At 47.6% G+C, this 27,305-nt stretch overlaps 1 protein-coding gene across 2 annotated transcripts in view; it reads left to right on the top strand.

Annotated features, from left to right (window-relative positions):
- The first annotated feature begins 9,078 nt into the window (after positions 1-9,078).
- PHF2 (PHD finger protein 2) overlaps positions 9,079-27,305 on the top strand; it is a 180,997-nt gene continuing 162,770 nt past the window's right edge. The window contains exon 1 of one of the 2 annotated variants that reach the window (XR_012906578.1): positions 9,079-9,815. Coding sequence is in view for 1 of the 2 variants with exons in the window: in XM_075939694.1 (XP_075795809.1) it covers positions 9,718-9,815 (98 nt within the window). In the remaining variant the exon portion in view is untranslated. The remainder of the gene's footprint in view (positions 9,816-27,305) is intronic. The other variant, XM_075939694.1, reaches the window with a different exon arrangement.

The raw sequence follows: 27,305 nt of genomic DNA, 5'->3' as shown, positions 1-27,305 counted from the left end.
TTCCTAGATCACTTTGGCATGTGTGAAAATCCCATCTGTGTCCATGAGCTCAAAGACCTTGGCATGTGTAAGTAAAAGTGGGTCAAAGAACCACAGTGTTTTAGTAGAATTACAGCTAAGCCTGTTCCTGTTGTGTCTTACTATTATCCACCCACAGAGACTTAAACCACCCTGAAGATGTTCTCTGGGTATTTGATCTGATTTTTTTTTTCCTGGGAAGTTTTCAAAACTTACCTTTGGCTTTGGAAGAAACAGGAAGAAGTCGAACTCAGTGCCCCAGTTTGCATCATATCAATTAGGACATCCCAGCTGAACCCTGCCACTCCTTCCCCGTTAAAAAAATCTCTTGCTGTCGCTGGTAAGTCTGAATGCCAATAAGCGAGTTAGAACAACTGGATGAGCTGGCAAAGCTGTAGGATTTGGGATATACATTGCTAGGGCTAGCTCAGGCAAACAAAACCTGAGATTCTTCACAAAGAACTCTAAAGTTCTGGCATTAGCTGCCTGGAACACGGATACATCATTGTTTATCTTCATTGTTGCTGCCAGAGTCCCCCTCCATATTAAAAAAGCCTAGTTCTTCAGTAGCAGCAGTGGAGATGTGTTGGCAGTAAAGCCTTAGACAGTGCTTTGAAAATATAGGGCTTTGTGCCTGGAGCTTCTGGTGGAAATTATAAAAATGAATATACTGCATGGTGCTGCATGGGGAGTGCGGACCCCAAATGGCCGCTCGCACCACTTGCTCCCGTGCGGCGGCCCAGCTGAGCGGCGCAGAAGTCAGTCGAGTGCCATGGTGGGAGGCAACAGCGCTGCCCAGAAGGAACAGCCAGCGTTTCAGCGTTAGAGTCACAGACATTGGGCTACTATACTATATATACTATAGATAAGCTATTCCAGAATAGTTATTCTGGAATAGCTTACTTTAAAATAGCACGTCTACACTGCAGGGAAGCCTCAAAATTAGTCCTAGGCAGGCTTCCCTAATGTAGATGTGCTCCCTCAGTTTAGAACCCCAGAAGGTATAACTTAGAATGGCCCTGGTGAGGGGCTATTTTGAACTAGCAGAAGTGGAGCAACTGCACGGCTACGTCTACACTGGCCCCTTTTCTGAAAGGGGCATGCTAATTTTCAACTTCAGAATAGGGAAATCCGCGGGGGATTTAAATAGCCCCCGCGGGATTTAAATAAACATGGCCGCCGCTTTTTTCAGGCTTGGGGAAAAGCCGGAAAAAAGTGTCTAGACTGGCCTGATCCTCCGGAATAAAGCCGGAGGATCTCTTATTCCTACTTCAAAGGTGGCAGCATTGGCCAGCAGCGCCCTTCCCCCCACGGCCGCAGGGCCCTGTATAGCCAGGCACAGCGGTGGCTGGGCCAACTGGGCAGCGCATGCGCTGTGCGTCCGCCCACGCACCCCGGGGGTGGGCCCGCGCATGTGTCATGCGCCCAGAGGCAGGGCCATGCGCCTGGGATCCAGGGCACCAAAGTGGCTCGGGCTGGCCCTGCTTACAGGAGTTAGGGCTGCTGACTGGTAGACGCACCCTGGCATAACTGGCTTCTTTTAATGCCCATCCTGTACAATTTTACAATGTAACTGCAGTCCAGTGTGTACATGTACAAACTCCCTTCTTCGTTTCAGCCAGCCCCCAGAGCGTGTATTGTTCCATAGCTCCGTGTATGGTGGGTGCTTCAAGGTGCTGAGGGGGCTGCATTGAATGTGACTCCACCCAGAGACAACTGGTAATCTGAGGCAGGCTCTGACGATATCTGCCCTCTCTGACTGGAGGTGTATCCCTGCTCTGTGTCAGTCAGTTTGTGACTTGGAGATATTGTTAGCCTCCCAGCTGCTATTAGATCATCAGAGCAGCAGAGACTAGGATGGTTTTATTCACTCTGCAATAGGTCATAAATTTATGATCCCTCCTCTTGGTTACAGACCATCATCCAGGCCTTTGTTGCTTCAAAGTTGGACGGTTGCAATGATCTCTGCTTGTGTCTGTGCTTTAAATCGGTTTGGAAACCAATGCAGAATATGGTGGTTTGCTTATTAAACAGGAACCTGTCACCATGAGCATGTGAATTCGGGGCTCTGTGAGCTACACTGGCTACTTGTTGAATTTCAGAGTTTAAGGATTTTTTTCCCCTATAAAACTCTAAATAGTTTGGTATCCACCTGCCTGAGACCACTTTTCTCCCCTCTTTCTCCTACTGCAGTAGCTGAGGTCAGTGGAGGTGTTAGAGTTGGTGCTCCTTTGGTGTAAACAAGGGGCGGGGTTGTGTGTGGACTGGCCTCTTTTAGTACAGAGGAGGGCAGCTGGTTTGTTGTGGCTGTTTATATCTTTGTTGGCCTGTATAGGTAACTATTTGTCAGGAGTCGCCAGGGCCTGGCATAGGAATTGTTTAGTATGCAGAAATCAAACTTAAAAGAATACAATAAAAATATGAATAGTGAATTTAGGCTATATCTTGTGTTATACGTATGTCATCTATCATGCCCCATGAGCAAGTCATAAATATCTCTGTATGACAGGATGCATACCTTGTATATATTGATAATATCTAGCTCTTATGTAGCACTTGTCATCAGTAGATCTCCAAGCGCTTTACAGAGGAGGGCAGAATCTTTATCCCCATTTTACAGAAAGGGGAACCGAGGCATGGGACACAATCTGCCCAAGGGCACCCAGCAGCTTCAGGCCAAAGCTGGGAATAGTACATCACTCTCTGGAGTGCCAATCCAGTGCTCTACACATCAGGAACCACTGCCTCCATACTATCCTTTTCACTTTAAAACCCTTTTTTTACTATGGTTGTTTTACTACAGACCCATGTTGCTAAAATCTAAAGCCCAGACACAGAGCACTAGTGAAGTGAGGAGCTGAAGTAATCCCCATGGTTACATCAAACAGTTGGGCTTTTCTTTTTATTTACGTTCGGAAATGAGTACACAGAGAAAGTAATAGATTCCACATTCCTGAAGCAAATTCAAATGCAACAATACACATGGTGACATTAGTCACTGGGTCCTTGGTGATGATATTAACCTGGAACAGAGTTGTCTTAATCAGACATTGGTTATATATATGAGCTATAGCCGATTAGATGAGAGCTAAATCTGATGTCATTTAAAAAGGAAATCCATTGTTTTTATTTTGAAAACAATTAACTTTCTTGCCCTAGATTGTCAGGATAAATGTCTGACAGTGCCCAGAGCAGCGCTGTCATTGGGACTAGGCAAGCAGGCAGAAATGAAAGTTCTGACAGACGTGAACTGCTCCATTCATTTTGAACCCTAAAGCCTGTGGACTGCAGGGTAAATGTTGACTTTCTTAACATGAAATCGTGTTAATGGGAACATGCAGCTACTCTGAGATTGTGCGAGTACTGCTCCATTTCACCTCTGTGGGGCCCCAGCTACAGTGCTAGAGCTACCAGTTGAGGTGAACTTTACTCTCCTTAAACTTTTTGGGCTCCGTTCTATCCTCTTGAAAATCATTGGAAATTGCTTCAGTGGGAGCAGGCTCTGGCCCATAGAGTAAGAGGACTATTTCTTGGCACGTGTTCAGATATCTGCATTTCGTGCTATATAAATTATATATTTCCTGTACTGATTGCAGTCAGATTTTCGTACTGTGCTTTTCAGCACATTGCAAGCTTTAGAAAGACACTAAAAAATTCAGTTACCACATTCAACGAAAACCAAAATGGCACCCACGGAGCAGTCTCTGCATGCATATTTTATCTTGACGTCAAAGCCAGGTGAGATCATGTGCATCTATTTTTTTCTCTTCACTTCTAAGATACGCTCCAGGGCAGGCCCACTAGCTTGTGGTGAAGGGAACTGTCTGTTCAATATCTTCTTCAAGGATTTAGATGATGGCATAGAGAGGACGCTTATTAAGTTTGCAGATGATACCAAGCTGGGAGGGATTGCAAGCGCTTTGGAGGATCGGGTCATAATTCAAAATGATCTGGACAAACTAGAGAAATGGTCAATAGGATGAAGTCAATGAGGTAAATAGGATGAAGTTTAATAAGGACAAATGCAAAGTGCTCCACTTAGGAAGGAACAATCACTTTCACACACAGGCTACGTCTACGCTGGCATGATTTTCCGGAAATGCTTTTAACAGAAAAGTTTGTCCGTTAAAAGCATTTTCGGAAAAGCGCGTCTAGATTGGCAGGACACTTTTTCACAGAAGCACTTTTTGCGGAAAAGCATCCGTGGCCAATCTAGACGCGCTTTTCCGCAAAAAAGCCCCGATCGCCATTTTCGTGATCAGGGCTTTTTTGCAGAAAACAGTACTGTGCTGTTTACACTGGCCCTCTTGCGCAGCACAATATTTCCGCAAGAAGCACTGATTTCTTACATGAGATCGTCAGTGTTCTTGCGGAAATTCAAGCGGCCAGTGTAGACTGCTGGCAAGTTTTTCCGCAAAAGCAGATGATTTTGCGGAAAAACTTGCCAATCTAGACACAGCCACACAGAATGGGAAGTGACTGTCTAGGAAGAAGTATCGCAGAAAGGGATCTAGGGGTCATAGTGGACCACAAGCTAAATGAGTCAATAGTATGACACTTGCAAAAAAAGCAAACATGATTGTGGGATGCATTAACAGCAGTGCTGTGAGCACATGAGCGGTCAGTAATGTAGGCAAGGGCCTTCCCAAAACTGTCTATATGACCCACTGCCGGGAAAGGCTGGAACCACGCCCTGACAGCCCAGCTCTCCCTGACCCCTGGAGAAGGCAGTCCAGCTCAGCAGCCTGGTGGGGGAGCCATAGTGGGGCAGCACAGCTTTCCCCTGCCAGGGCCGGAGGCATCACGATAGCACTGGCTCTCCATGTGGCCAGGCAAGATCGGGCTGGGGAAGGGTGGGGCTTGGCTCCAGGGGCAGGGCCTCTGGTGAAAGGGGTCTTGCCTTCCCCAGCTGGGCTTTCACCTGGTGCCTATGTGTGAGCAAGACACAAGAAGTCATTTTTCCTCTTTACTTTGCGCTGATTAGGCCTCAGTAGGATTATTGTGTCCAGTTCTGGGCACCACATTTCAAGAAAGATGTGGAGAAACTGAAGAAGGGCCAGAGAAGAGCAACAAAAATGATGAAAGGTCTAGCAAACATGAGCTATGGGGGAAGACTGAAAGAACTGGGTTTGTTTAATTTGTAAAAGAGAAGACTGAGAGGGGACATAACAGTTTTCAAGAACTTACAAGGGTGTTAAAAGGAAGAGGGAGAAAAATTGTTCTCCTGGGCCTCTGATGACAGGGCAAGAAGCCATGGGCTTAAATTGTAGCAGGGGAGGTTTACATTAGGAAAAACTTCCTGCCTGTCAGGGCAGTTAAATACCAGAATAAATTGCCTAGGGAGGTTGTGGAATCTCCATTACTGGAGATATTTAAGAGCAGATTAGACAGACACCTGTCAGGGATGATCTAGATGGTGCGTGGTTCTGGCATGAGGACAGGGGACTGGTCTTGATGATATACTGATGTCCCTTCCAGTTCTAGTATTCTCTGATTCTATTAATTTCCTTGTTATATTTTGGCAAGATTGCTGACTGCTATGCTAGATCTTTCCTCTTGTTGCTTTATTCCACTAGACCTGGTGGCCTGTTTGTCTGGCTGGGGCATTATAGGTTTTGTCTCCTGTGATTTTGGGTGCCCATCTTAAAACACCCTAACAGGACCTGTGTTTTAGAGTGTTATTTTCAAGGTATTTCAAATTGACACACAAACAATTGGAGGGTCTCAAAAAGTCACTATCCAGTTTTGAAAGTGCAGGCTTGTGTTCTCAGTACTGGTAGACTGCATCATTTTAGTAATCGGAGTTTGGGTGTGTGTGTGCATACAACACTGTGCAATACTTTGATCTCAGCCTTATGGGAAAATGTGAAACCGTACACTGTTTACAAAGGAAAGCCATCATAAAATATTTAACAACCATTTGCAAGGTCATCTACTACCACACAATCCCAGGGGAAGTAGATGGCTCAGGATATTGATTATGGGATACAGACTTTCACTTTCAACACTGCAGCCAGCATGGGAGGGACTAAAAGTCACTGCTGTCTCAGTCTGTGGCCTACATAAAATGACTTGTCAGTGTCACTCCAGTCTTGCTGGACAGGTCCCACTGGTACAACTGTTAACTTTGTTGGTAATCTCATCAGGGCGGCCTAGAACTAAGCCTACATGGAACACAGAATTTCCCTGGAATGCCTAAAGGCGATTCATCCAGGATGGCAGCACCTGGATGGAGCCGAAGAAGGAAATGTACACAGCTCTTCCTTGGTCTGTGATGAAGAGACTGGCAAGTGAAAACAATTTCAAGCACTAAATCCACTATAATTAATCCCTTTTCAATTTATTCAGCATGCCCAGGAAATAACTAATACAAGTCTCTTTCAAAGTGAACGTTTCCACATTAGTTACTGCACTCCAAAGTGGAGCCTGAGGAAGGCTACGAGCAGGCCCTGACGACGCCTGTCTCTTGTCCATTCCATATGATCCTTGTCTCTTGAGCAGCTGCGGCAGGCTCTGGGGCTGGAAGAGTAGTTTTCACCTTTCCATATCCATTCAAGCGGAGGGGCCTCTCTTCTTACACTGCTGCTGTTGCTCACCTCTTCTCGTTGTGGGTGCTGATTGCGGTTTGGGGCTGTAGAGTATTGTGCTGATGAGCTGCCTTGAGCAATGTGCATCCAATATCCCAAAGCTTTGATTGGGCACTTCCTAGGCACAGCACATTTACTTTCATCTTTATAAGGGGAGCAGGCCCAGTCACTCTATTTCTAACTCAGGGGTGGGTGGACTGGCTGGCTGAGGTAGATTTAAAAGTCACAGAAGCGTAGCCACGTTAGTCTGTAACTTTGGAAAAAAAGGTGGGAGTGGTGCCCCCTGCTTGCTATGCTCACCAACCCCCCCCTCCCCCGTCTGTGGGCATAAGCAGAGCCAGCTCTGCCCCCGGCTGCCAGGGAGGGCCGGCAGTTGCACCCCTGCCCCCACAGCCAGCCCTAGGCCTCTCCCCCCTCCCCCCCGGCTGCCAGGGCTGCACCACCCTGGCTGTCTCCCCCTGGCCTCGGGGAGGGAGGGGGAGAGGTTAGGAGGGGGGCTGCTCTGAGGCCTCACCAGACCCCATGCTCCCTCAATACTACCAGGGAGGGTTGGGCTGCACCCACACTCACCCAGACCAATTTTCCATCCCCGTTCCCCCACTGCACCAGCCCAAGCGCTTTCTCCCTCCCCTGGTTGTGCCAGCCTGGTTCCCCTCCCTCCCCATGGCCATGCCAGCCAGACCCTCTCTCCTTCCCTCCTCCCCCCAGCTGAGCCAGCCTGGGCCCCCCGCCCCCCCGCTGCAGCCTAACCTTCACCACCCCTCTCCTGGCTGAGTCTGCATCAGGCCCCACTCTCCTCCTGGCTGCCGGGGCAAAGGGAGGGGGGCACTCCGAAGCCTTATGCGTCCTGCACTCTCTCCCAGCTGCTGGGGGTGGGGGGTGGGCTGGAAGGTGCTCCAAGGTCTCACGTGCCCCATGTTCTCCTTTGGGCTGCCAAGCACAGGGGAGGAGAGAGGTGTGGCATAGTAGCCAGTACTGGGGAAAGAGAGGTTGGGGAATGCCAGAGTGACATGATGAAGTCACTTTGCCGTCTTGCAGGAAAAACTTTTTTATAGATACAGTAAGACAACTAGTAGTCCTGTAGCACCTAAAGATATGTCTACACCGCTGTGCTAAAGTCAAATGAAGCTATGCAACTTAGCTACCTCAATTGCATAGGTTAAGTCAAAAAAACTTCATTTGGCTTTTGGTGCTATCTACACAGCAGCAAGTTGAAGGAAGAACACTCTTCCTTTGACTTCCCTTACTCCCCCTGAAATGAATATTAAAGGAGTCAGAGTAAGAAGTCCTCCAGCTCTCCATTATTTTGAAATAATGGCTTGCTTTGTAGACCACTCTTTGTTATATTGGAATTACCTCAGTTTTTCTGAAAAAATGCTGCTGTGTAGACATAGCCTTCCTGGGCCTGAGGAAGAGGGTTGTTTGTTGTTTTATTAGGTAGATTTAGGCGGCTTTAAGGAAATAAAATGTTGCAAAATACCTTCATCCAAGTTTTCTCTTTGACATATCTTTCATGTATTCCTCCCCCACCTTGCTTAAACCCCTTTTACTAATTCTATAAGGCTTTTGTTTCTTTTCTCAGTACAGTGCAATTATTGAATAAAAATCCTTTGACTTCCAAGTTTAACTCTCTCTCCTTTGGTAGAAGGTTGGCTATCCAAATAAGGTTTGGGGGTTTAGAGCTAGATGTTGTACAAAAATAGGTTGATGGGGGTGTATACATGTATATACCTCTGTTATACTTAAATTGATGTGAATCTGTGTACGCACACAGGAACTGTATCCTTTCGCCACAGCCGTGTGTGTGCATTGCAAAGGTGTGTGCGCATTGGGACAGTGCTGGAGAATGTTAATAACTCTGGGGGAAGGTTTATGATCATTTGACTCAGTCGAGTGACTCAAGCTGGGAATCCCTGAGAGACAAAAGTGGCCAGTGCCGCTTTACCCACAGTTTGAAGGGGCCGCTAGAGTTCACGGGGCAGGGCTCCTTGGGGACAAGGCCGGGCCGGTGTCGCACGGAGCGCCCGGGACGTGCTGGATGGGTCCGGCTGGCCGAGGAGACCGCGGCAGAGAAGCGCCGCCGCCAGCTGGGCCGCGCGCGGAGCTTTGTCCTGGGGCAGGCGCGGAACCAGCCGCTCCCCCGAGCCCGGCGGCGGCGGAGCGGGGCGCTCCCTGGCAGCCGCGCGCCTAGGCCCCCCTGGCTGGGGCAGAGCCCCCCGCCATGCAGCGCCCATCACGGGCCGTGCGCGAGTCACTCCCGAGCCCCGTCCCGGCAGGGTGGCAGCGGCGCCCCGGCTCTGCCCCGCCTGTAGGTCCCTGCTTGGACATTCCCGCGCTCCGACCAGCATCTAACAGCTGGGCGCGTGTCCCCCCCGCTGCCAGGGGCCCTGGGGGGGGGGGTCCCTCTGGAGTCGGCACGCTGAGTTTTCTGGTTTCAAGGCCAGTTCTCCCCGGGCCCGCCTCGCAGTGCGGGGGGATTGCGGGATCCCTGCCCCCGCCGCCCAGCTCCGCTCGCCGCTTCTTTCTTTTAAATCTCCCTCCTCCTCCCCGGCCCGGTTTGTTGTTTTTCCCAGCAAGGGGGGCTGTGCCCTCCCGCCGCTAATATTGCCCGATGCCGAGCGCTGAGTTTTCAGATTCGCCTCCCCTTGTGCAGCCTCCCTCCCCAGCCCGTCGGAGGAAATATTCCAATGTTGCAGGCTGACGTAAGGACATTGCAAGGAAAGGCTGCATGTCGGGTGTTTATGAAAGCCGCGGTACTGTACTGTCACCAGGGGGCACGCACTAGAATGCATTTCGCCCCACACTTCGGATACTAATCATTTACCAACAACAACACACACAAAGCCCCGTCCGCCTGGGGCTGGCAGAGCCGGAGAGGAGCCATGAGCCAAAGTTTCGGGAGCCCTGGGTTATTTTTGTGACATTGCGAGCTCGCCCTTGAGGAGCTGTAATTGCATTATCTGATTTCCCCTCTCTTCCCCCTTCCCCCCTTCCCCTCCCCGCTCCGGCTCTCTCGACATTGCAATTTTTGTGCTCGCGTTTCGGAAGGAGCCGCCAGCCCCGCTCGCTCTGCCTGGGAGCCCGCTGTTGTTTTGCAGGCAGCTCAGCTAACATGGCGACGGTGCCCGTCTATTGCATCTGCAGGCTGCCCTACGACGTGACCCGCTTCATGATCGAGTGCGACGCCTGCAAGGACTGGTTCCACGGCAGGTAACACAAAGCGCCCGGGCCTGGTCCCCTTCCCCGCGCCCCGCTCGGGCGGCGCCCGCCCGCCGCCGCCGGCTCTCCGGGCAGAGCGAGGGAGGCAGGCGGCGGAGCTGCCGCCGCGGTCTGTGCAGTTTTCCAAAGGCCTGTTCGGAGCGGGGAGGAGGAGCCAGGGCCCCCGGCCTGGGCTTTGCTCGTCGGGTTTGTGTCGCACCGCCCGGCTCTGCGCAGCCCCCGGCCTGGGGCCATTGTCCTGGGCTCGCGCCGCTTTCCGGACCATCGCACCGCTGCGCGGCCGGGCTCGGCTCCCGGCTGGCGGGGGCACAATGGCCGGAGCAGCCTGAGCGGAGCGCCAGGCAGGGCCCGCCCGGCCCGCGGCACATGGGCGGGAGGAAGGGGCTGGGAGCCGGGCGAGCGCGGGCCCCGGAGCCGCAGGGCGGGTTGCGAGCACGGGCAGGGGGGCAGGGGGGCAGGGCCCCTCCGCGCCGCGTGGGGGGAGTGGGAGCCCGCCCCGAGCCAAGCCCCGAGACCCCCCACCGGCCCCCTGCGACTGACCCCCCGAGCGCTCTGTGGCCCCCATCCTCAGGCTGTGACTGACCCCTCACTCCAGAGCAGCCCCGACAGCCTACCCCAGCCCCCCGGCTGTGACAGACCCCAGCCCCCCGGCTGTGACAGACCCCCACACCCCAGCCCCCCGGCTGTGACAGACCCCCAGCCCCCCGGCTGTGACAGACCCCAGCCCCCCGGCTGTGACAGACCCCCACACCCCAGCCCCCCGGCTGTGACAGACCCCAGCCCCCCGGCTGTGACAGACCCCAGCCCCCCGGCTGTGACAGACCCCAGCCCCCAGGCTGTGACAGACCCCCCACACCCCAGCCCCCCGGCTGTGACAGCCCCCAGCCCCCCGGCTGTGACAGACCCCAGCCCCCAGCCCCCCGGCTGTGACAGACCCCCCACACCCCAGCCCCCAGGCTGTGACAGACCCCCCACACCCCAGCCCCCAGGCTGTGACAGCCCCCAGCCCCCCGGCTGTGACAGACCCCAGCCCCCAGCCCCCCGGCTGTGACAGACCCCCACACCCCAGCCCCCCGGCTGTGACAGACCCCAGCCCCCCGGCTGTGACAGACCCCCACACCCCAGCCCCCCGGCTGTGACAGACCCCCAGCCCCCCGGCTGTGACAGACCCCCACACCCCAGCCCCCCGGCTGTGACAGACCCCCAGCCCCCCGGCTGTGACAGACCCCCACACCCCAGCCCCCCGGCTGTGACAGACCCCAGCCCCCAGGCTGTGACAGACCCCCACACCCCAGCCCCCCGGCTGTGACAGACCCCCAGCCCCCCGGCTGTGACAGACCCCCACACCCCAGCCCCCCGGCTGTGACAGACCCCAGCCCCCCGGCTGTGACAGACCCCCACACCCCAGCCCCCCGGCTGTGACAGACCCCAGCCCCCAGGCTGTGACAGACCCCCACACCCCAGGCCCCAGGCTGTGACAGACCCCAGCCCCCAGGCTGTGACAGACCCCCCACACCCCAGGCCCCAGGCTGTGACAGACCCCAGCCCCCAGGCTGTGACAGACCCCCCACACCCCAGCCCCCCGGCTGTGACAGACCCCAGCCCCCAGGCTGTGACAGACCCCCACACCCCCGGCTGTGACAGACCCCCACACCCCAGCCCCCAGGCTGTGACAGACCCCAGCCCCCCGGCTGTGACAGACCCCCACACCCCAGCCCCCAGGCTGTGACAGACCCCAGCCCCCAGGCTGTGACAGACCCCCACACCCCAGCCCCCCGGCTGTGACAGACCCCAGCCCCCAGGCTGTGACAGACCCCCACACCCCAGGCCCCAGGCTGTGACAGACCCCAGCCCCCAGGCTGTGACAGACCCCCCACACCCCAGGCCCCAGGCTGTGACAGACCCCAGCCCCCAGGCTGTGACAGACCCCCCACACCCCAGCCCCCCGGCTGTGACAGACCCCAGCCCCCAGGCTGTGACAGACCCCCACACCCCCGGCTGTGACAGACCCCCACACCCCAGCCCCCAGGCTGTGACAGACCCCAGCCCCCCGGCTGTGACAGACCCCCACACCCCAGCCCCCAGGCTGTGACAGACCCCAGCCCCCAGGCTGTGACAGACCCCCACACCCCAGCCCCCAGCCTGTGACAGACCCCAGCCCCCAGGCTGTGACAGACCCCCAGCCCCCCGGCTGTGACAGACCCCCCACACCCCAGGCTGTGACAGACCCCCCAGCCCCCCGGCTGTGACAGACCCCCCACACCCCAGCCCCCAGGCTGTGACAGACCCCAGCCCCCAGGCTGTGACAGACCCCCCACACCCCAGCCCCCAGGCTGTGACAGACCCCAGCCCCCCAGCTGTGACAGACCCCCCACACCCCAGCCCCCCGGCTGTGACAGACCCCAGCCCCCAGGCTGTGACAGACCCCCACACCCCAGCCCCCAGGCTGTGACAGACCCCCAGCCCCCAGGCTGTGACAGACCCCCACACCCCAGGCTGTAACAGACCCCCCACACCCCAGCCCCCAGGCTGTAACAGACCCCCACGCCCCAGGCTGTGACAGACCCCCCACACCCCAGGCTGTGACTGACTCCCCACCCCAGCCCCCAGGCTGTAACAGACCCCCACACCCCAGGCTGTGACAGACCCCCCACACTCCAGCCCCCAGGCTGTGACAGACCCCCCACACCCCTGGCTGTAACAGACCCCCCACACCCCAGGCTGTGACAGACCCCCCACACCCCAGACTGTAACAGACCCCCCACACTCCAGCCCCCAGGCTGTGACAGACCCCCACACCCCAGGCTGTAACAGACCCCCCCACACCCCTGGCTGTAACAGACCCCCCACACTCCAGCTCCCAGGCTGTAACAGACCCCCCACACCCCTGGCTGTAACAGACCCCCCACACCCCAGGCTGTAACAGACCCCCCACACTCCAGCCCCCAGGCTGTGACAGACCCCCACACCCCAGGCTGTAACAGACCCCCCACACTCCAGCTCCCAGGCTGTAACAGACCCCCCACACCCCAGCCCCCAGGCTGTGACAGACCCCCCACACCCCAGGCTGTAACAGACCCCCCACACCCCAGCCCCCAGGCTGTAACAGACCCCCCACACCCCAGGCTGTAACAGACCCCCCCACACCCCAGCCCCCAGGCTGTAACAGACCCCCCACACCCCAGCCCCCAGGCTGTAACAGACCCCCCACACCCCAGGCTGTAACAGACCCCCCACACCCCAGCTCCCAGGCTGTAACAGACCCCCCACACCCCAGCCCCCAGGCTGTGACAGACCCCCACACCCCAGGCTGTAACAGACCCCCCACACCCCAGCCCCCAGGCTGTGACAGACCCCCCACACCCCAGCCCCCAGGCTGTGACAGACCCCCCACACCCCAGGCTGTAACAGACCCCCCCACACCCCAGCCCCCAGGCTGTGACAGACCCCCCACACCCCAGGCTGTAACAGACCCCCCACACCCCAGCCCCCAGGCTGTAACAGACCCCCCAGCCCCCAGGCTGTAACAGACCCCCCACACCCCAGCCCCCAGGCTGTGACTGACCCCCCCGAGCCTGGGACGGACTCCCCATTCCAGAGCACCCCCGGTGAGTGTCTGCCCCTGAGTTTCAATGGGTGACGGGACTTCGGAGCCCACTGACAATTAGCAGCGTGCTAACAATTTAACAACACAACGAGCCTATTACAGACGTTTAACCCTGAGGTCAATGACACTCGCAGAACGGGGGCCCCGCCCTCTCATTGTATCGCTGCTGGGGGAGCACGGGTGCGGGGTGCGGTGCAGCCCCTTTGTCGTGTCACCACGAAAGTGCACTATCGCCGAGTCAGCAGCATTGCTATGTTCTTGGTGTCACTACAGGCAATTCCCAGGGTCACGGGGCCTGGCAGAACGAAACAGAGCGCCCCTCCCCCGATTTACAGCGAGTCAGAGAAAAACTGATTGAACGTTATAGCTCCACAACTTTTGTGGGGAGGGGAAAAATGAGGTTTGGGGGAGTTTGTGTGGGAGCAGAGCAAGGGAGAGACTTCTTTATTTCTTATTGAAACATGGGATAGAAAGTATGGTCCAAGTTATATGTACTGACCACAGGGGAGGCCAGAAGGTGGGTGACTTTTATTGGACCAATTTGTGTTGATGAGCTGGACAAGCTTTGGAACTTAAACAAGGCTGTTGGGGAGGGGCGGTGTTAATTAGATGAACAAATACTGTGAAACTGAACTTCAAGCCTGTTTCAGACCATCTTTCTTTGTATTGTAGGAATGGGGAAGTTAGTTAAAAATAGCTTGAAAAGAAAGTTGAGGGGATTAAAATTCAGGAAATCACCTTGAAGGTCGTTTAAAAATAAAGTTATTAGGTTTGGTTCTCCAGATCAACAGAAATTCAAATCAAGGGAAACATGGAGGGGCAATGAACAATTAGCAGGGTTTTGAAATTAAAATGATGTCCTTTTAAAAATGGACTCAAATGAGACTAACAGAATGGAAAACATCATCTGTAATTATTTGAAAAAAGCAAGGAGGTAATGTGAGGAGTAAGTAGCCAGCCACGTACAAAATAATAAAATGCTCTTCTAAGTTTATTTAGAGTACTGTTGGAAGCCCTCAGGAGAGTCAGTGTGATTGCTAGTCCCTCAGGATGTAAAGGTAGACATAAAAAGTGATTCTTTACAAGTAGCAAAGGTCAGGTACTGTGAGAGATTGAACTATGAAAAAAATGAAATTAAGAGTAAATCACCATGACTAAAGGTGTAATTTATCTATTCTGAAACAATTCAAGAAAAAATTATCTCAGTTAAAAACTATTGACAGGCCAGGAAATATAACAGGAAAATAATGTAATGATTGTGTTAAGCTCCTAACTGAGTGAATACACAGGTAGGTATTCTGTAGGGTAAACTGTGACTCTCTCCTGTTACCTCTTTTGAAGTGTTCTCACAGAATACCAGATAAAGGAGATTGGTTGGAGCAGGCTAAGGGCCTAAGTTAAAAGAGACTGAGTGGAGAGAGTGAACAGAGGTATTTCAGAAGGAATTTGATAAATTTCCCTACAAGAGGCTATTAGAAAAACTTGTTAACTGGCGTGATTTAAAAAGTGGTTCAGAAAAATGAAGCAAAGTGTGTGAATCAGTGCCCAGTTCTTATAGGTGAAAATGTTAATGGTGGGGTTCCTCTGCGTTATGTACTAGCCACATATCCAAAGTGAAGTGTAGTATTATCTCATGTTTATTAAGGACTAGCTGGAGGTACCTGGCGTTGCTCGGGAAACCGGAGGAACAAAATGTAGAAAAACAGTAGTCCATTATCTTTTTTTGAACGGTAGAAAAGTTGCACTGATTTCTATAGGGATTAAAATATAGGTCGGTGTCAACCCCGGAGAGGGGGTGCGACCCTGGGTGGAGTGGAGGTTACACGCAGGAGGGGCGCCTCAGCTTGAGCCCAGGGCTGCAGGTGCGGCGGGGGGCAGGGCGGGTGCCTGAGCCGTTGTGCGCGTGGTACTCAGGGGAAGAGGGTTGTGCTGGCGCGAGGTGTGGGAAGAGGGTTGCTTATGTAACCTCATGGGAGGGAGAGGGTGAGTCCCGGACTGTGCTGGGCTCTGCACGTGGCGGGTATGGGATCTAGGGTGGGCAGGGTGTCCCCTGCAGCGCAGCAGGTTACTTTTTGATTTTTACAGCATGAGTTTGGGCCCAATTGGGTCCAAAAATACCTTAAAATCTTCTCCTGGTTATAAGGTTATCCCATGCACAGTTTGGTTGCAGTAGCTCTTATAGTGTCCAAGTAATTAGTGCACAAACTTACAAACATTCTCCTTTATGTATTAGATTTGGAAAAGAGGGGTGGACAGAGTGGTGACAAAAATGAAATGGCCAAGACTAAAGAGGATTGTGAGAAGAACTCAAGTAGGATTTAAAATGTTAAGACAGAACGATGGCAGAGAAAAGTCCACATAGACAAGTAAATAAGAAGGGACTAGTTAAGATACTTGTTTACACTGATGACTTTTGAAGGAAAATGATTTCTGCATGACTGTGGACAGCTCAATGATGACAAAACTTAGTGATAGTCAAATAGGATATTCTGAGTGGTATTAGAAGGGAAAGAACGTACTAGCAAAACAGATGGTGTATCCTTACCTTGAGAACTATGTTAATTTTTAATTATCTTGAATAGAAATAGCAGCAAACCTAAAAATTCAGATGGACTGTAAAAATAAATAGGGGCTGTGAGAATGAAAATGATGGCTGTCTCTAGACACTTCAGTCTTGCAAGTGTGTGTGTATGTCTGTATTTTACACTACCACGGAAAATTACTATTTTAAAAATAATGTAATTTGATTCAATAAAATATGTGCAAACATCTCTACTCGTGTCACGCATTTTGTGCACTTATGATAGGCACAAAAAAGTTCTTCATTTTATTGCTGAATGATTTACAAACTTAATAAATACATTGATTAGTTTGGATATTACAAGAGTGTACACAAAGAAGTCATGTAAACTAGTAATCTCTAAAGGGGGAAAAGCTTCACTGATTATTATTTTCAAGTAACCTAAAAGGATGTGGGATTTCTTAAAAATTCCATAATGCCTGTTTTATTTTTGTGGAAATGGCTCAGGTGTTTTCCTGATTCCTCTGTATTGGGGCTTTCCAAACTTTTCCATAGTGTGCATCACACCTTAATAGAGATAGTTCATGGACTACTTCACATCACATTCCTAATTCCCCACCCTCTCAATTGACAATTGCTTGTAGCAAATGAATATTGGAAAAGTATTGAATGTACTTGAGGCTTTCATTTATTGTACTTTATTGCCTGCATATGAGGATGAGGAGCTGGTATCATTGGGACTAGCCAGTGCTCTGCAGACCTCTGGTGGTCCATGGATATGGTTCGGAAATCATTACTCTGTCACGTTACCTGACAAATTACCTGTGAGATGGATCCAGGTTTCTCATACCTGGTCAAAGGCCGTCAAAATTTTTTTAAGTTTGTTACCAATGGGGATTGTTGTCTCTTCTTGGGAGGACAAATGCCATCCTTAAAGAAACAATGGCTACACCTTTCTTTTGAAGCCATCACTTAATGTCATCTTTTGAGATGCCATGTCTCATACGTTTCATTTTGGGGGAAGATTACACTTTAGCGTGCATCTTTTTATTTCCTGGATTCCTGTCACTTGGTTTCAGGATTGGGTATGTTAAAGAGATTTGATGAACTCCTGGGTCTGGGCAAAAGTCAAGAGTCTGATGATTTTGTTAGAACTAGAGCTTGGGCTAATGTTGCCTACGTGGTGTTTCTGATATGCTGGCAGGATCTAAAAGGGGTGAGTGGAACTGTTCACTGGCTTTGCTCCTTCCTTTGAGAATTGTTTCATAGGATCTGTGAGGCCCTTCTCATCTGTGGTTCCACCCGGTTATCCCTTCTGTGCAACATGCTCAAGGTCCTTTGAGAGTGTTTGTGTTAATTTTTGGGGATATGCTGTTACCGTTATGCATTAAAACTGCCCTGTCTGTGCTTACCATTAGATTGAGACTGAATAATTTCCGGGTTCTGCACAGGCCTTGCGAAAACATGTTGGCTGAGGCTCAACTCAGCAGTTATGGCGGAGATGCATGTTGGCTAGAGAAAACAACCTAAAGAGCTGCTGATAGAGGTTTGGCTACTTTGTTTGTTAATGGAGAATGCCCATCATTAGCCAAAGAGATAGACTATCTTGGGGTATTCGTAGGTTCCCAGCTGCTCTTAGCTTCCCAGGTAGCTCATTGTCCTGTTTTTCATCTATGGTGAACAATGGAACTGTCACTTCCTTCTTTAAAACGGCACTGTCCCTTCAGGTTTGACTGCTGCAGCGTGCTCTGCCTGGGCCTATCTTTAGACACCACTTGGAATGTTTAGAAAATGTAGAACTTGGAGGAGTGGGTTGGTGGCTCTGCGAACTTCCAGGAGCAATGAAAGGTGTGGATTCTAATCTGTTAAGCCATGTATGGTTTGGTACCTGCCTTCCCTTGGGAAACCTTCCCTTTCTTTGAAGCTGTGCTGCAACTGAGATCAGCTAAGATGCTTTGACTCTTCTTAAGCCAAGTCCACGCTACAGGGAAGGTCGGCTTAAAGTATGCAATTTCAGCTATGTAAAAAAAGTAGCTGGAATTGATGAACCGTAAGTGGAGCTTTGGGGCTGTCCTTGCAGTGGGAGGTCTATAGGAGAAACACTCAACTTCCCTCACTCCTCATGAGGAGTAGAAGTACCAGTGCTGACGGGGGCACTCTCAGTGTTCGATTTAGTGGGTCTTTACTAGAACTGCTAAATTTAACACCATGATGCCGCAGCATCGATCTACCCGCAAGGGGAGACATGGCTTTAGTGAATGTGCAACATGCCTCAGGTAGCATGTGACCTGGATTCATCACCAAATTTGGTCTGCTGGTTGACTCAATAGCTGGCCCAAGCTGGGTACTAACAGGCAGTGTGACATGAATGCTGACCCATGCCTCCCAGGGACTTTGACAGACAGTCTATGAATGCAAACCTTTAAGGGGTGGAGGGAGACCTCTTTTAGGGCAAGAACCAGCTGTTATACTTGCTCATTCTGGAAGTGTGCCAGAATCTAAGTTTGCTAACTTCAGAGCAGGGAAGGCAAGGGTTTTTCTCTAAGTATTTCCTTATCTGTGGAACAATACTGGGCTATTTATTATGGTTGATAGTTACAGGAAGGTGAGTTGTTTATCCTCTTAGCTGTGAGAGTTAACATGGTGTTTTATTAATTTATATTAGGCACCCAGGTCCCATAGGAGGGATATATATACACACTCACCAAACAGAAGAAATGGAAATACTTTTTTTTTGCATCCTCACATATACTTACAGCTGTGAAACCCTCTGCCATCAGAAATCATCATGGTAAATAACTTAGAAAGATTAAAAATAATTAGTCATTTAGATTTATAAGAATAACACTCACAGTTTCAACAGGTAGCATAAAATTCTGAGAGCAGTTATACCCGATGCATTGATAACTGAAGTGAATATCAGATGGAGTATTGACCATTATTGGGAAATAGCTCTCCTTTGGAATGAGAATTCTCTAAGTTCCTATCAATGGAAGATTGTAACTACAGATTCAACTCCTACATGTATAAATATGAATCTTGTTTTGAATCTTACTGACCAGATTGCCTCAGTACTATCAAGTGTCAGTATATTTTGCAGATTTGCACTGCACAGTCTTTCATTTAGTCTGGAGAATTAAAAATAGGAAAAAGTTGTTGCATATGTTTCGTTGTTTAATTTTACATCTTAAAGATTTTAGCTGTTTGAATACTGTAAAGGAATAATCCACATTAAGGGTTTGAATAGTTGTTGTGGAATAAACTGTTCCATAAAGCACACTAATTATTTTGGAATAGAGTATTCATATGGAGAGCTATTCTGGAGTAGCTATTCCAATCATTTCCCCCATGTAGACAAGCCGTTTGTGGTAACTGTCTGCTTTTTAAAAGCTTGTTTGTCTGAAATCAAATGCAGCAGTGATTGAAACAAATATAAAACTAAATCTGAAGCCTGCTCCCCTGAAGTCAATGTTTATTTTATCATTTATCTTAGTGGAAGCAGGATCAGGCCTTGAGATTATTCTACAATTTAAAAAGAGTTTAAAGAATTTAAAGTACCATTTAAAATTTAAATCCACATGGAATCTCTGTGCTTCCTTTTGTGGCAGTCATTAAGGGGAGATGAAATTTTCATTGGCTTTCTAATCAGATCAGGAATTCCACACCTAGCTTTCCTTCATAAATATGGGATTCAGAATTAAGCTCCCACGTTAATTATCAACATAATTTTCAGCTGCAAATGAACTCTGACCAGCAGCAGGTAAAGCAAAACAATATTGTGAAGTCCGTTAGTATTGAGTTCTTGATCCCCTAGCCTAGAATGACCTAGAGACAATTGTTTCAGCATTTTGCTTGTTTTGAGATATGTAACTATGGAAAAAGATTTACAGTGGAAACTATAACAATCTTAACATGTTGTAGGATACTTCTGATTGATACTTCAGTATCTCCAGAGACCTTTTGATGTCAGTCATAATATCAAGACAACTTTAAATGTATTTATTATTAAGAACAGTGTATATTTTCCACATACATAGTGGATTTTCAAATGATTAATAATACACTCTGTTTTATTTTCTAGAAAAAAATGCCAAAGGGCCAAAAACTTGGTGTTAATGGAAAAAAGTTGAGGTATTCAGCCCTAAAAATAAAAATGTTTACAATGGAAACTGCAAGTCAACCTTAACTCTGAGATGCCAAAGTTCTAATACTAACAACCCTAGGCACAGAACTTCAATATCTACACAGCATTTTATTTCTAAACTACAGGCTCTATGTTCAGATATGCATGCAAGGAGAAAGTGGATTAGCTTCCTTAGAATAGTCAGTTCTTTTATCTTCAGGTTTTCTGTTCCCTTTTGGAACACTGCCCAGGTATCAAACTAGTATTCAGTAGCTGTTAGAATGATATCTAGCACTGTAATGCTGACTTTTGAGCTGAGCGGGATTTTTACTCCTGAACAGCATTTAGTTGTAGGACTCAACATGCCTATTGATAGTATTGGGGGGTTGGAAATGTTAAGTCTTGTATTTAAACCTGTGAGATAAGAAATCATAATGGCCCAAATTTGCAAAAGGGTCCAATATGAAACAATTTGAGCCTCATATTCAGAGTGCTGAATACCTACTTTTTATTCATTGGAAATAGGGTAATAAGTGCTTCTTAGCAGTTCTCTCAAAGGCAGGTCATAGTCTCTCAACTTGGGAGCCCAAAAGTCAAGGAACCCCAAATTAATGGATATTTTTAAAAACGTTCTAAACTATAGTATACACTTATATGATAGGCACAAGCATGCAAGTGTGTTACTGAGATACTAGCATCTGACAACAGGTAATAGACCTGTCCTGCTGAATTTTTAGTATATGTGAAAGTCCTTTAAAGATAAAGGATTTTACAACAGAAGGTATGAAAATGTTATAACCATTAGATACCATTCAGGTTTCATAAAAAAAAAAATCTAGCAAAAGACCCCAGTCCTCACCATGAACCAAAACGTGCTGCTGAATCGCAGATGGGATCCAATTCAAGAACAAAATGTCTGTTAACTTGAATGAGTGCAAGATTGTACTCTTAGTCAGAAATTTCAAACAGCATCATTTTCCACATATGATTAATAAATAGATAAATATCTTTAGTAAATAAAGAAAAATAAATTTTGCTAGTGAGCAAAGGGGAGACAGATTAGCTGACCCCTTCTCTCCCTCTCCCCCTCCCCTGTTGTTCTTTGTAATTTGGATATGTCTCTGGTGGGGATAATAGAGATTTATTTTATATATTTTACAAAATCAGTTAAAAGGAGTTTAACCATAAATGAGAAAAAATGCTGCTGGACAGAGAAACTATTATCAAGATTATTCTAACACTTTAAAAATACTTTCCCTTTCTTATAAACACTAATTAATAAGCTGACTTGTCCAATGCTGTCAGTCTTTGTGCCTTGCATGAACATTACATGCATTTCAGTTTTAAAAGTGAGTGATCTTTTTGCTTTTATTAGCAAAGTTATATTACAGTTTAAAATGACATTCAAATTCTGTTTGAAATCTCAGCAAATATAAAATTGTACTAGTAATGTAATACTTAGAATCCCAGTTAATTCCACAACCGCTCAGCTGAAGGGCAATAACCTTCCCTGATGTAATAACTTCCTTTCTTGTTAATCAGAAACTAAGTTTATTCAAAATGTTTTGCATCTATTCTCTACATTTAAATAAACATGGTTGAATGGTATTAAAATCTGGTATAATGATGCATTGGAATGATTCCAGATACTTTGCTGCAATGTAAATATCCTAAGTTTTGTTTAAATTGTTGAGATTTCTCCCTGGTGCATCTTATGCATCTAATCTGTGGTATGGAACACAATGTGCATGTATTAAAAATTCTTAAACCTCATTATTTTACATGTAAAGTTGCTCCTTTCTCAACTTAAATAGCTCATGTTATTTCTAAGTTTGTATTTGGAAACAGCAGAGGTGTATCAGAGCACTTTTAGGTATGTTATTTTTATACTATTATATACTTTCATCTATCTGAGTACCTTCCACACAGGAGATGTCTACACTTGGAGCTGGAGGTGTGATTCCCATCTCAAAAACCTACTTGGGCTAGCTCTCATCAGGCTAGCATGCTAAAAATAAAATGTGGCCACGACAGTGTTAGCTGCCCTGAGCGTGTGTGCAACTGAGATTTTAATGTACTTGGGCTGACTAGCCTGTCCCACCGCTGCATCTCTGTTCTGTTTTGAGTGCACATGCTTTGGGGGAGCTAGCGTGACTATGTCTCTCTGAACAGGGAGTCACACCACTAGCTCAAAGTGTAAGCATACCTTAGAATACATTGGCCCTAGCAAGGCCCCCAGTAGACTTCATGCGATCTCTGTCTCAGCTTCCTTTTCAGGGTACAATAAGGAGATTTATTTAATTGACTTTAGATTTGTATTTGTAAAGATGTAACTGTTAAATGTGCAGAAAGTGTGCTACATACTTTACAGTTAAATCCATTACAGATCAGTTATGTTAATCCGTTTAAACAATACATTCCTCAACTGAGAATATATGCAATAAGTTCCAGCACTGTGTGATCTGGAAAGGCCAAATAATAAGCTGCTGCAGCACAGAGCTAAACTCATCTTAGAAAACAGTGACATTATCCTTAATTTACAGGGTTTATAACAGTTACTGCTATATCTATGATGATACTTAAAATAGCAGGATATGTAAAAGGTTTATCTGGCTACTATAATTGAAATCACAGTAATCTCTTTCAAAGAAGGCAATTTACCTACCACACCAAAGAATACAATAGTCCAGCCCCTTCCGAAGTATCTTACACTGGGCACTATCATCACCTAATCTCCAATCTCCCTTAATTGGAAAAGCTTATTAAGAAAGTGGTGGTGACCAAACTCCAGTGACCTCACCGTTGCAGGCACCTGTACCCTTTGGCTTCTGGTAGAGATATGGCACAGTTTGCTGATGGAATTCTTGGCCTTGGATAGGAAACAGAACTTCATGATTATACTATTAGATCTCTTAACAGGCTTTAGTAGTGTTGACCACGCAGGGCTGGATTTAGGGACTGCCTTGGATGCCAGGCTTGGGGAGCTGTAAGCTATTCAAAAGTTTAACAAATGGAGGGGCAGCAAATACTTTCCTTGCCTACCGTGCCATGGAGCTAGGGACAGCCTTCACTCTAAGGGGCTGAAGATAAGCATAAGAGACCTGGCAGAAGTAAATGTGGTAGTTCTTCACTATCTCAAACAGGCTTCCCAAACCATAAACATCACTCTCTAGTCCCTAAACCAGCAGTTCACTTATGGAATTTTAAGCATGTGAGTAGCCTATTGAAATTAATGGAGCTTTTCACATAATGGTAGTTAGGCACATGTTTAAGTGCATCATAGGATCCAGACTGAGGCCTGCCACATGTGGAATGAAGCAGGATTTTGTGCTTTTGTCCATCATTTTCAATATCAGTGGCTAGGGCTGAGCAGAAAATGAACAAGAAATATGCCCTAGTGAAAAGCAGATCTTTTTTTTAATGAAAATGTTTGTAGATTTCCTTCCACCCCCATTTTTAAATCTGCTCTCATATTTATTTGAGTGGCACATATAACCTTAACTATAAGTGTTGCTACATAAATGTTTCCATTATAAACTGTCATTTTTAGTTGCTTATAACTTTCTGAATATTTTATTTTTTCAGCAAAAATTAGGTATTCTTGCTCTCTGCACATTTTTTCCCTAAATTTTTCATCAAATATATTTCAGAGATGTAAGGATTGGGGGAGGGAGTGAGAGGGGAAATCAGATTTTCTGCTAAGAAACAATTGTAACTTTTTTTTGAAAAAAATTCTCTTTCTTTTTTTAAAGCTGTTAGCAGGTGATGGAAATGTCACATTTGACAGAGATGTAGTCCATATGTCATATCTGCCTTTCATTGGTCTGGAAATGTGCAATTTGATTGGTCAAATTATTATAGTTTAAAGAAGCCCATATTTAATGCATGCTCATTGTTAAAAACATTTAATACTAATAAACTCCCTGTGTTTCACTGGCACAAAAGATACGTATATACTAAATGAGAATTTATATGAATAGATGATGTCTTTGAATTTCATTGGATTTCCACATGTACTTGTCAAAGTGTGCAAACACCAAATGAGCACTTTACTTTGCACCATTTTTGTCTTTGCCTGGAGCTTTTTGTATGAAATATTTATATATACATTAGATTACTGTATACACCAAGTTACTATGGACTGCAGATGACATGCACTAATACTTCTCAAATGATGCAGCTTCCTTTGTTTCAGTGTTGGAAAAAAATAAGCAGATGGATGAAAATTATTTGGCTCAATCATAATTTAGAGAATGCAGAAGTGATAATGGTAGGAAGTAGGGCTATTAAATGTTTAAAAAAATCATAATCATGAGGATTTTTTTTTAAAAAGTCATGGTTAATCACAGTTTTAATCACATGGTTAAACAATAATAAAATAGCAATTTACATTTATAAATTTTGGATGTTTTTGTACATTTTAAAATATATTGATTTTTATTACAAAATACGCAGTCTTTTTTATTACAAATATTTGCACTGTAAAAAGGTAAACAAAAGAAATAGCATCTTTCAAATTACCATATACAAGTACTGTCGTGTGGTCTCTTTATTATGAAAATACAACTTACAAATGTAGATTTTTAATATCTAACTGCATCCAAAACCAAAGCAATGTAAAACTTTAGAGCCTACAAGTCTACTCACTCCTACCTCTTTTTCAGTCAGTTGCTCAAATAAGTTTGTTTACATTTACAGGGAATAATGCTGCCCACTTCAGGTGACCTGAAAGTGAGCAGAGATATTCACATGTCACTGCTGTAATATAAAGTGAGCACTGTACACTCTGTATTCTGTGTTACAGAAAAACATCCAAAATATTTATAATAAATTTAAATTGGTATTCCATTATTGTTTAACAGTGCAATTAAAACTACAATTAATAATGACTGTTTTAAAAAATCGAGTTAATTTGTTTCCTGTTAATTGCTTGAGTTAATTGCTACTGACAGCCTTTGCAGAAAGAATAAAACACTTCCAGGTATGACCAAGATAGCAGCCTCACTATCTATCAATGCATCTGACCACCATTCTAAGTTATGCTTAGGTTTGGGGTTATGTTGAACTTGTCGTGGCACCTAGATGCACAGATTGTTGCAGTGACAGGGAACACTTTCCATCTCTGAGCAGTTGAACGCTATGATCTGTGCACTCATTATCTGAAGAAGATCACAGTGAGATACCTGACTGTACCAGGCCCACTGATGGGGGAGAGAGGATGGACAAAAAGTGGGGCAACTGCCCTGGGACCTGACAATTCTAAAGGGCCCAGGGCTCCTGGTCGCTGCTACCACTATTGTGGCAACAAAGGTGCCTACAGCCCCAGGCCCTTCACGTTGCTGTTGGAGCGCTGTGTAATGTGCTCTGAGCAACTCTAAGGGCTGGGGAGGGCAGCGGTCGTATGGCTGTCTGTTCCCCTGGACTGTGCTCTGGCTTCCTTCCCTCCAGCAGGTATGGCTGCTCATTTGGTTTCCCTCTTGCTGACTGAGTAGTTCATCTGAGTCCTTCCAGGGAAATGAAAAATCCAACCTTTTTGATGGAGTCTTCATTGCCAGTTTTGGAAGGGTGTTCCTGGCAGACCGGGGGCAGGATGGAGAAAAGTACAAAGGGGCTTATGGGATAAGTGTACAAAAAGATGAAGGATGCTGACAGTGATGGGTGGAAGTGGGGGAACTTGATGTGACAGAAGAGCAGGGACGCCTCGGTAGAGATGGGGGGACGTTGTCAGAATGTTAGGCCAGCCAGGTGATTCTAACAATGACATTTTGAATGGTGGTGAGTGGAACAAGGCACTGGGAAGATCAGGGAGAAGGTTGAAATAGTTAAAAAGGGAGATAAGGGCTTAGACCTAGATGTTAGTTTGACCACAGGGCCGGCCTTACCATGAGGCGAACTGAGGCGGCCGCCTCAGGTGCCAGACTGGGGAAGGGGAGCACCACTAGGACCCAGAGCATTGAGACCTTTCAAAGTTTTGGCCCAACCGAGGAGGTATGGGGGCATCATTTGAGCTCCCTGCCTCAGGTGCCAAAATGTTGTGGGCCGGCCCTGTTCGAGCAGCTTGGAAAGATAGAAAGGGATTAGTCTGAGGTTTACAAGATCTTTCAAAAAAGGCTTCTATTTTCGAAAGAACCACATCTAGACTGCGGTATCACTTTTAAAATAGCGCTTTTTCGAAAGAGCGCCATGACGTGATTATGCAAATGAACAGGGCTCGATGACCACGGCAAAAACCCACTTGCCAGCCCCGCACCGCGCATGCACCAGACCTGCATTGCGCATGTGCTCACAGCTGGTGAATGGGGTGAGGGGCTGAAATCTACTTGCCCCGGGCGAGTAGATAAGCAGATTTGTCAAGCCTTGCAAATGAAGTGCAGGAAATTAAAATCCTGGCTTCATTTGCAATTTCAAAGTGTCCAATTTATATCCCTCTGTCGAAAGAGGGATGTAGTCTAGACACACCCTGTATGTAGTCCTGGTCTCAGCTCTAAACTTCCACAGCCAGCAGCTACTTGATCAATTCTGATAAATCCCTTCCCCAGCACCCAGTAAAGTGGAGTAATTTTCAGTTTGTGTGGGTAGAGGATATCTAGATCCAGACTGTAAGACTGTCTCACACAATGAAGAAAAGTTGAGGCACCTTTGTTCTTTTGTTCCACTCTTTGGCCGTGTCCAGACTCAGGGTTTTTTTCGGGAAAAGTAGCCTTTTCCCGAAAAAACTTCCCCTGCGTCCAGACTCAAGCCGCGTTCTTTCGAAATTATTTCGAAAGAACGCGGCTTTTCTTTCGATGGCGGTAAACCTCGTTTCACGAGGAAGAACGCCTTCTTTCGAAAGTTCCTCTTTCGAAAGAAGGCGTTCTACAATGTAAAGAGGCCGTCTTCGAAAGAGAGCATCCAGACTCGCTGGGTGCTCTCTTTCGAAAAAACGGATTTCCTCTATCGAAAGATCCGCCTGCAGTCTAGACGCGATCTTTCGAAAGAGGCTCTTTCGAAAGATGCTTTCGAAAGAGCCTCTTTCGAAAGAAGCCTGCAGTCTAGACATAGCCTTTGTGTCTGTGGGGAAATACCAGTGCAATATTACTGTCTTCTTTTTAAAAGAAGAAAACTAACCTCTTACCCCACAAAACTGGTAATGGCTGTTGAAAATAGCAACTCCAGCCCCAGTTAGCACTGGGAGATGCCAGAATTCATTGCTCAACTGTACCCTACTTTTTCTACAAGAGATTACAGTGG

Source organism: Pelodiscus sinensis, chromosome 11, assembly GCF_049634645.1.
Source record: "Pelodiscus sinensis isolate JC-2024 chromosome 11, ASM4963464v1, whole genome shotgun sequence".
Classification (NCBI taxonomy): domain Eukaryota; kingdom Metazoa; phylum Chordata; order Testudines; family Trionychidae; genus Pelodiscus; species Pelodiscus sinensis.
This window is presented reverse-complemented; position numbering and strand designations above follow the sequence as displayed.